Below are 11156 nucleotides of genomic sequence, written 5' to 3'. Positions count from 1 at the left end.
AATATAAATAAATAATTTCATCTCCCCTCGCCTAAATTTTCTCATCTTGTTTCTTTTTTTTTTAACATTATTTAAATATAAATATTTTTTAATTTCGAATCTTTAATTTTTTTTATTTAATCATTACAACTTTCTTAAATTTTTAAGATATAAAAAATAAAAATTTTTTTAAATACCAAAACAAAATTATGTTATAACCTTATTTTAATTTTATAATATTTTTATTCTATTTAATCTATCTCATTTTCCAAAACTTAATAAAATATTTTAATTCAAACCATTTTAATATTATTCACAAATTCTTTTATTATTATTCACATAATCGTCGCTCTCATTCATGAAGCATCATTATTGTTTTAGGATGATAAATAGAGAGATTCATCCTCTTTTTTTCTAGATTTTTAGCAAGGAAGTGGATATTAGATAGAGTTTTGTTCTCTTGAAGAATAGAAAGAAAACCGGTCAAAAATAGATTGTATAGTAAGATGAGATGTGATGATTTTAGATGAAAGTTAAAATTAAATAATTTTTGAATGCCCTTTCTGCATGTCCTCTTTTGCCCTGCTTGATTGGGGATCACTACTCTGCTTGCCCTTGAACGGCTACTTGTAAAGCATTGAAGGCTTGCTTCTAGGGGCAATTGGCAATCCTGTGAGATCCCCCACAGATCGTTAGAAAATTATTTTTTAATATTATTATTGTTTTGAGATTTGAAAAAGTTATAATGATAAGATGAGATGAGATAAAATCATTTATGTATCCAAACAGGACTGGGAGGTGGTAGATCAGAATGTGTAGAGATATTGAGTCGACATATGAATGTTTTTTATTTGGGCAACAAAGTGATATGGGGCTAGGGGCGTAAATCGGTCGGTCCAGTCGGGAAGTGATGGACCAAAATTTTCAATCCATCAGTTTTTTTGGACCGGTAGCACCAGTTGGTCCAACCTAATTATTTTTTATTTTTTCTTCTTTTTTTTCAAATAAATTAATAAAAAATATTTAAATTAGTAAATTAAAATTAAGTGAATTATTATTGTGTATTATGTAACTAACTCATTAAAAAAATATTTTATATGGTTAATGATAATAAATTAAATGAAAATTACATCATTAACTTATATAATTATTATATAAAAATAATATATTAAATTATTAAAAATATTTTAAAAATAGATATAGAAGTTCAATCTGGTCTGATCCAAAATTTATAGACCTCGAAATCAGATCAAATTTTCACAATCTATAATTTATGAGATCGAGACTTACCAATCTGAGACCGAACTCCTTACACCCCTAATAGGACATCTTATTGTCAACATATATAGAGAGGCAAAGAATGGAGGACGTGGAAAAAGAGGCTAAAAATTGTAGTTGGTTTTTTATAGTGAAAATGTTTCATCTCATTTTATCATTATAATTTTTTTAAATTTTTACATAAAATATAATAAATAATTTAACTTTTTCAAATTTCAAAAAATTAATCATATTCAAAAAATAATATTTTTATAATAATATTTTATTTAATTTTTAATTTTTATCTAAAACTATATCATTTTTTCTCACAACGCAACGCAACTAAATCATTAAAAGAGTGTCCTACGGTATTAACGTTAAGGAGTAAAGAGAGAGTGAGAATGCCTCTCAACTTCAACCTACTAAAGTAGCAATGGAGAAAGGTTGCATGCAATAAATGCTAACCCACTAAGACATTTGGATTAGGTGGAAATATGTGGTATAAAACTCTTATCCAAGCTGTCATTTGAAGCGTATGCGAAATGTGAATTTTTTTTTTAATGAAAATTTAAACTATTGTTAGATTAGAGCAATGATACACAACCTCTCAACCTTCACATATAATATTTTTTTTTAAATTTTTAAATTTTTAATATTTTTTTTAAATTTTTGTTGAGTTTATTCTTTTTAAACTAATTCAATTCTTCTATTCATTATTCACATATTAAATATTTAATAATAAAATAATAAAAATTAAAAAAAAATGTGGTATGTAAAAGTTGTGTGAATAGTAAGAAGTTACGTAGATCTTTTCGTTAGATTATGTCCACAGTACTGCTCCTAGCAACAACCGCTCTATAAACAATCCTACGAAATGCATGCGATGTCGAATACCAATGCCATAAAAAGACTTGAGCATGTCGAAAAGGAAAGAGTAATTCTATATACAATCGTGAAGTGCGTAAATGCCGTGTAATCACTTTGAAAAAGAGTGGGGTCCCCTATTAAAAAATTAATTTTTTTTATATGGGTCTTATGTTTTATTCAAGTTTTTCAAAGTAATTACGCAGCGATTGCACAATTCACAGTTGCAAATATCTTTTCTAAAAAGGAAAATCTTGTACGACAACAGAAATTCTAATTATACTACAACAAATATCACTTTTTTCTAGAGTGTGTGGTTGAAAAAAGTATAATTTTAGTAGAAAAATTGTTTGCCACCAATTTGGTCTGTTGGAGACTCGTGTCATTTAACTGGTGAAGAAATAGTCTTTTTCTACCAAAAAAATTATTTATGGGAAAAAAATATTTTTACCCACAACAACATTGGTGGATAAAACATCCAAAATTTCGTGACAAATAGATGTAGACATTATTTTCTATCGTGGAACATTATTTCCCATGATCTAAAGTGGTCGAATATAGCTCTACTCATGATCAGTCTCGTGAAAAATGCTTGCAGACTATCGTTTAGCCCATGAACAATAATCGTGACAATTATACTTGTTTCCATGTCCAAATTTTGTGGGAATTAACCAAAAGTCATTAAATAAGTATTTTCCACCAACTTCACTCTTCTTAAAGAGTATTTTTTCCCACAAAACCTGCTTATAAAAATTGCTAGTTTTCCCACAAAGTATTACAATCAAACTACTATAATATCACTATATTGAAGGTATAAAATACCAACTGACCGTCAAAAAAATATCAGATATACAATATTGTTCAACTAAACAACAAAATCTCATTCACTTAATAAAACCAACACCTGAATAACTTTAACAAAAAATTTAGAAATGTAAATTATATATATCAGAATATTTTTACACATTTTTCCACTGGCCAGTCAATCAAGATCTGCTACTTACTGTAATGTTTGCAAATAGGGGAGTACAGGAAGGAATCCAACATGGTCAATAATATTCATAACAAAATTCTTGTGCCTAACTACATGTATACATATTTTCGGTTCTAGATACATTACTTAAAACACAAACTATTGTTGCTCTTGTATGCTCCAATTCATGTAGTGATCCATGAATTGGTTGGTAATAATTTCCATTCATAATTGGTTGCAAAGCCTTTTAGTCCAAAAATATTTGGTGCTCATAATTACCTGAAAAATCTAACAGGCCAGTGGGGACATATGTTTATAGGGCAGTAGGGACATATTCTTAGCAACTCTAATCCTCTCTATGTTTATGTAACTAAGAATATAGAACAAGTTAAGAATATATAAGAGCTTCTGGCCTCTTATGTATCATCACCTGCTTTCTAATTTGAATATGAAAATGAGAATTCACAGAAAAATGTACGTAAGTTGGTTTACACTTCCTATAAAGTAAGTGAGAAATGGTAAAAGGAAGAAATGCTAGAAAACAAAATAGGACTTACCTTCCCTGATATGTGATAGATGATCTTCGATATGCAAGGAAAACATATATTCCAGCAAGTTCCAACGTGCATTTACAAACTGAAAAGGCTTAAGAGGTCAGAGACGAGGAGGAAGAGTCTTGGCAAGACATTTCATCAATCAACTTCCAAGAATACATTGAGATGACCCATTTTTATCAGTACAATTCCAAGATACAAAGACAGCGCATGAACATGAAAACATGGGAAGGAATAGCCATGAACACAAACTTCAAAATATGGGAAGGAATAGCCATTCTAGCCTGTTTATCCAAAGCATAAACATTATAAAAGCTTATACTAATTCTATTCAAAAGAATGAAATATACTTGGATGATTTGGAACAAACAAATGCTATTTTAGCAAACTTGACTTCAATACTAATAACAGCAACCTCAAAAGTTTGATGATAATAATATACTAATAGTAGCAACTACAAGAATTTATAAAGGATTACACATAATATATGAATTCATTATGGCAGAAACTAAAGTTAGTATAAGATTACACATAATATGATGATAATACAACACTAATAGTAGCAACTACAAGAAATTATAAAGGATTTCACACAATATATGAATTTATTATCAATTAAAGAGAAAATAAAGCATCGGTCCACAAATATAGCATCAGTCCTTTACCCTCTATTTGGTTACCAAGAAAACTAAGCAATAATAAATAAAGGCTCCTCTTAACCATAGCCACTTCACTTATGCTATGGTTAAGCTTGGTATCTTATTTTCACATTATGCATGTCATTGCACAGCTCAACAGTATATAAAGCAACACCAAATACTACATAGTATCATCTTAATCGAAGCAATTCTTGAAAATTAAAGATATTAAGCATCACCTTTTCAATGACATCAAGAGCAAGGCACCCTTGCCTTGACACCTCATTTACCGAGGTAGAAATTAAGCTAGTTACATGCTCGATCAAAACCTTTTCGCCCATAGCTCTACGAGTGTCCTCCCAAGATTATGCAACTTCAGTAAAACAAAATGCAAAAGGGAAAGAAACCCTTGGATAAATTTATGGATATAATACTACTGTTAAGTCACATTTTGTAGCCTTTGTTGTTTCTCCTGCCTTAGTGAATGGATCAACCCTGTTAATTTAGCAAGTGTGTTGTTGGTTGAGAGGGAGAAAATGAGAGAGAATAGGCGGAGCTGAGAGGGGTGCTTGTAGTGGTTGCTTGGCGTGGAGTGGTGGCTCGAGAGGAGCATGGCGGCACTGGGGAGAGCTGGTGGTCGTGGGTTGCGAACAAAGCAAGGGAGAAAGGGAGGGCCTTGGGCTGCTAGGCTAGGCGTAGAGGAGCAGGGGGCTCCGACGGAAGACTGGCAATGACTTCGAGGTGTCGGTGGTGGTGCATAGCACCCCTATCAGCGACAATATAGAGAAATCCGAGCGAGAGAGAGAAAGGTGAGGCCAGATTCAGGGAAAAGGAAAGAGATCGGCATGGGGACTATGGGAGAAAAAGGGGTGGCTGTCGAGGTGAGATGGCGGTGGCGTGGGCTGCAGCTGAGGCCGCAACGACAACCGTGGGAAACCTAAGAGAGAAGAAGCTACGGGGAGGAAGAGGGAGGGGGAGATCGGCATCCGCTGGAGGGGAGGAGGAGGAGGTGGCCGACGAGGTGGGGTCGTTGGAGACTGGCTATGCGCGATGGAGGCTGGAGGGAGAAAAGGGATTGGAAAGAGAGGGGGGGATGCCTGGAGGGAAAGGAATAAGAGAGAAACGTAGGTTTTAATTTTATTAACTTTTGCGAAGAGTTATTATTGCCGCAAAAGCTGAAAACGTCGCTGCAAAAACAAATAACCCAGAATAAAAAAAATAATTCAAGTAAATTTATTTGCAGTGAGAAAAAGTTGCCGCAAAAAGATAATAACGTCGTCACTAAAACTAATAAACCACGTGGAATTAATATTTCTTGTAAGACTCTTTGTGACGAGGAAAAGTCGCTGCATAAAACTTTTTTTTTTTGCCGCAAAAATATTTTTTCTCATAAAGTTTTATTTGCTTACGTTATCTTACGATAGAAGGCTAGGTTTTTTTTTTTTTTTCTATAAATAGTTTTTGTATCATCAGCTAATTATTTATCATGAATGTATATCTCCTCTCACATGCCAGTGCGGCAGTGCCTAGGTGAGAGAAGATAAAAATAAAATAAATAGATCCCACCTGGGGTCCAAATAAGATAAAGATGAAATTTTGATCTTTTACGTCAAAATACAAAGAAAGGTTGAAGAAGCTTTCATATCAGCTCCATGACCCACTTAATAAAGAAATATTCATCCCCCATTGGAGATCCCGCCCGACAAGCAAGCCTAATTACTCTATTTTCTCCTCAAGAGGCGACTTGGACTTAAGAGAATCAATTGATAAATTAATTATAATAAAGATGCATGTGATCATGTCCTTATTCGAGAAATTCTACATGCTCCATGCATCAATATCGGAGACTTGACTTGTATCATATTCTATATATCCACGAAAGAAGAAATTAGAGAGATAATAAAAGTAAATTAAAGCATGCCAAGTAACACAAATAATATAGATAATGAAGACGCGATTTGCTCCATGCATGCATCATAGACTTAATTCGTGCCGTATTCATTTATTCAACAAAAGAAGAAAGAAATAAAAATTGAAGTAAATAAAAGCACGTCATGTAACATATTGGATCTGAAATAAATTCATGGTCTTAAAATATTGCAGGAGTTGTTGAGAGAGCAGGTAGCCAAGGTGAACAACATAAATTTATTTAAAATCCAACGTAATACATGACATTATCTTTTCTGTTTTTTCGTTTTTGTTCTCTTATGAAATAAAACAATATATACTAATGATATTCGCCGTCGGTGATTACTCATGTAGCGGTTGTCTGTGGAAAAACAGGAAGGTTGCTCAACGAATAATTGGCACTACAGGCGCGGATCGAGGGCATTAAACTGTTCCTAGCTAGCTATCTGTTGGTATCATTTGATAATTAGGATTGTGCTGATCTGTTGCGTTGTATAAATTTGTTTGCAAATTATTCTTATGATATTGATTCTGTTTCGTATATAATCTTAATGGGCTGGTACTTGGGACTTTGATCATTGCACTTTAATGGAGACTTTAGGCACTAATCTTTTTCTGCAGGATTAACCGGATCCAAGAAGAAAAGAAAATCCTATTCAAAATCCAATGGCCAGGTACGTAAAAAAATTGTGAAATCCATGTTAAACTGTACATTTAGATTAATATATGTGCATTTAAGGTTATCATGTTAATGGGGAAGTGGGGTATATACGTTATGTTGGCAGGTGGATAGCTGCTTCTCAGCAAAACTTCCCACCGGCGACAGCAGGGAAAGGTTTTGGGGAAGATGATGTACTTGGATTTTCTCCATCATTTCGTGATCAGGAGAACCAAGTATTTGGGTGTGAGCATTACAAAAGAAACTGCAAGATCCGTGCTGCTTGCTGCGGCAAATTGTATACATGCAGGTTTTGCCATGACAAAAGCAGCGAACATTCGATGGATAGGTAACTTTGTGGCATGCAAGCACATTCATTGCCGGGTACTTGCATCTGGATCTGTGGATTCTTGCTTTAGCTTTTGTTTATTTGTTTGCAGGAAAGCTACTGCTGAAATGATGTGTATGCGCTGCCTGAAAATTCAGCCTGTCGGACCGGTTTGCTCGACTCCCTCCTGTGGTGGACTCTCAATGGCAAAGTACTATTGCAGTATTTGCAAGTTTTTTGATGATGAAAGGTACATAACTACATTTTTCTGTTTGAGATCCTGCGTTGGTGATATCCCGTACTGAATATTGATTGATGTGTGTAGGTATCTGGGGGAGTGAATTTCTTACTGATGCTAGTCTATTATTATTATTATTGATCTTTCCTCCTATGCTATTTCAGGACAGTTTATCATTGCCCTTTCTGCAATATATGTCGTGTAGGGAAGGGTCTTGGAACAGACTATTTCCACTGCATGACATGCAATTGTTGCCTCTCAATGAAGGTGGTGGATCATTACTGCGTGGAGAATTGTATGAAAACCACCTGTCCTGTCTGTTCTGAATTCATGTTCACATCCTCGACAAGTGTCAGGATTCTTCCTTGTGGCCATTGTATACATGCAGCTTGCTTCAAGGTTTGCATTCTATTCTTTGCTTTGCTTCCTGCTGTTCTTTTAGACTCTTGCCCAAATTTGAGAAATACTTTAATCTCAAATAGATTATAAAAAAATAAATTCACAAACTGACATTATTTGATATAATATTTCAAATTGTAAAATTATTTTTGTTATAAAATAGATCTAACAGATTACGTAAAATTACGTCAGTTTATAGATTTATTTTTATGTAATCTCTTTGTATCTGTAGTAATTCTCCCCAAATTTTGCCTTCAACTTTAGACCAGTTTGTGGATCGAGTACCTAATTCATACCCTATTCTGTTCTTTACCCTTTCTGACAGGAGTACACTCGCAGCCGCAGCACGTGCCCAAGCTGTATCGAACCTTTAGGAGATGTGGGTGTAAGTGATATATATTTCTATTATTTGAAGCTTTCCGGGTGGCATACATAAATATATTATTTTCTTGTAAATTATTATCGCCATATATATTTGTTTTCTTTCTTTGACTAATCCCTTGATATATATGAATAATATATTTATAATATACGATCTGCTTGATTTTGGTTATTGAATTGCATATATTTTCCAGACCAAACCAAAACCTCCAAATAACAGAGAAGGGAACAAACCCATCAGTGATTCCCGATTATGAATTATGATGCTAGCTGTCAGCACTTGTGAGATCTGCAAGAGTCGATTAATAAGAAGAAAGTGATGCAGAAGCAGAAGCAGCAGCAGCAGCTACGACAGAAACAGAAAAACACCTGGAAATCACGTCGTCAACAGTATAAGATCAGTCGTTTTGTTTCAGAAATAAATAACTAAAAAAACCCAGTCTTTTTGACAGGAAAAAAAGTACTGTTTTTATTTTCTGGACATGCAATAATACTTTTACGCATATTATAAGGATACCGGGGGTTTTCATTCCATACCCACCAGATGGGGTTTTTATTGAGTTAATATATCATGTGAAATGCTTATTAATAATTATTAATACTACGTACTCCGATATTCTCTTTTCTTGAATTGATCTTTTAGATCATTATTTATGAATGGTATCATGTTTTCTAGCTGTCTAGAAAATTTGAAAGGATTAGGAAAAATAAAGATCAACAGTTACATCCCCCCACCAAGTTGAAGTGATTGGACTCGATATTCCAAATAAGTTTCTAAACCTTCTTCATTTCACCCCTAATGTGAATGCCCGAGTTTGTTCCGTATATGAGACTTATAAGATCTATTAAAAAGTCACCGAATAAAAATTTATAAATTGATATAGTATGATGTAATACTTTCTTTATAGTAGAAGTATATTTAGTGTAAGTATCACCATGCCAGTTTGTATAACAATTTTCTGTTGTTTAATCCAAACATCACTAGCTAATTTTAGCTGTTTAGAATCTATTATGAAATCATCACTTGTTCTAAAAATTTAAGCTGATAGGAAGATGTAGATTCATATATTATTTATTTTATATCTTAACACTCTCTCTTACGTGTGAGCCAGACTTCTCCTCAATAAGTAGCCCAACACGTGAAATATTTAATTAAATGAGATAGAGTATAAAATCAGAGTTCAAACTCAAGATTTTTGTTCTAATACCATATGAAATCTTCGATTGTTTCAAAAGCTTAATGGACTAGGCTTTTACCCGCTTAAATATTGGAAGGGGAATTGCTAGCTGAGACTACACATTCATTAAAAAGCATTTAGAATTATAAGGCCCTATGGATGGTGCATGGGATGGTCATGAGATCGATGGTTCTAATTTGCACCTTGCAGCCAAATTTTCAAGGCAAAAAGCTACATACACACACACACATTAATTTCCTGTTAAGTTAAATTCACTTGGTCCATGGTTGTACAAAACTATAGCCATTTAGGACAAGACCATTGGCTGCCTTGTTTATCTAATTTTTCATTATTTATCCTTTACACCCACGCGCGCGCGCGCACATGTTAATTTATCAACATATATATTTATAAAGATATATATTCAGTCCTCGATAGATCATATCGATAAAGCAAAGGTGTCAGAGATCAAATGCCGCATGCAATATTCCAGATGCATCAATATGGTTGATCATGATGTGCTTCCCCAATTTGGGGTACTCAGTACTTAGAGTATTAGTATTGAATTAGTTAAATATATTTTTATTTTTAAATTAATAAATATCATCTATATTTATTCTAAATTGAATTAATTAAATTGTTTCATCCAAATTATAAAATATAGTAAATCTATTCTTTTTTTTTAAATATAAAAAAAACTATAACAAGTTTAAAAGTATTTTTTGAGATTATTACATTATAGATATGAGATTTTATTTATATGAGATTTTATCATCTATATACATATGAGATTATTATATTATATATTGTTAGATTGTGAAAATAAAAATAAATATGATTATTAGAGATTATTGAAGATTATTGAAGATTATAAAAATAAAATATAAATTAATTAAAAAAATATAAATAATAAAAAATAATAATATTTTATTATTATAGAGTGTGTGATGATTAATTTAATATAGACTTTAAATTTTGAATAATTAATTAAAAATAAAAAAATTATATATTAATCAAAATTTAAAAAATAAAATATTCAATTCAATACTAATGTCATTAGGCTTGCCTAGCTTTGCTAAAAGTCACTGACCCAACGGCATCTCCCTCAGTCACCAGTAGTGCTCTCTAAAGTGGCATGCATGCTGGCCTTGGCCAAGATGTGCACTATATTATGTCATGTGGTCAACACGTCAACACGACGCGTGTTTCATCTGGAAAATCAACTCTCTTTTCGCCCTCAAAAAACAAGAACATATTCGTTAAGAGTAACGATATATGCCTAATAAATTATATAATATATTATAAAATTATATTATTTTATAAAACTATCTCTTATTTAAAATATTATTATATAATATATTATACAAAATATTATGTATAGATCATTTTCCATCCGCTAATTATCTAAAGAGCCCAGTAGTACTGCTGGCTAGCTAGCTTGACATGACAATACATGCATGCATGCCGGCCTGATCCTGTATATAATTTGAAGAGAAACACTATTATGCCGCCAATCTTACCGTTTGATTTGACTGTTTGATAAATTTTTTTTTAGTGATTAGAAAAATAATTTTAAGTGTATTGATATATTTTTTATTTTTTAAAAATATTTAAATGTATTATAAAAATATGAAAAGAAAAAAAAAATGACTGTCCAGCTGTAAGAGTGGGGCGGAATAGTAACTCTAATTTGAATTGCCTTTATTATTTGGTTTTTAAGGTAAGAAGAATTGATTGATCAAATGCCATGTAAATTTAAAACAAATTTATAAATCAAGACTTAATAAATCGAACATTTTAC

The 11156-nt window shown here is 32.4% G+C and overlaps 1 protein-coding gene across 2 annotated transcripts; it reads left to right on the top strand.

Annotated features, from left to right (window-relative positions):
- Window positions 1–6486: 6486 nt before the first annotated feature.
- LOC121254086 (zinc finger protein BRUTUS-like) lies at window positions 6487–8791 on the top strand. 2 transcript variants are annotated; one of them, XM_041154048.1, is made up of 7 exons: window positions 6487–6625; window positions 6795–6847; window positions 6959–7180; window positions 7272–7409; window positions 7562–7796; window positions 8122–8181; window positions 8372–8791. In XM_041154048.1, exons 2-7 carry the CDS (start codon window positions 6840–6842, stop codon window positions 8432–8434), a joined length of 726 nt encoding a protein of 241 aa, XP_041009982.1. In that variant the 5' UTR covers window positions 6487–6625; window positions 6795–6839; the 3' UTR covers window positions 8435–8791. The 2 variants fall into 2 exon arrangements, with proteins under 2 accessions (XP_041009982.1, XP_041009984.1); XM_041154050.1 differs by having other exon boundaries at window positions 6488–6621.
- The last annotated feature ends 2365 nt before the right edge of the window (window positions 8792–11156 follow it).

This window comes from Juglans microcarpa x Juglans regia, chromosome 3D, assembly GCF_004785595.1.
Source record: "Juglans microcarpa x Juglans regia isolate MS1-56 chromosome 3D, Jm3101_v1.0, whole genome shotgun sequence".
Classification (NCBI taxonomy): Eukaryota; Viridiplantae; Streptophyta; class Magnoliopsida; order Fagales; family Juglandaceae; genus Juglans; species Juglans microcarpa x Juglans regia.
The sequence above is the reverse complement of the archived record's forward strand: the minus strand, read 5'-3'. Positions and strand labels throughout refer to the sequence as shown.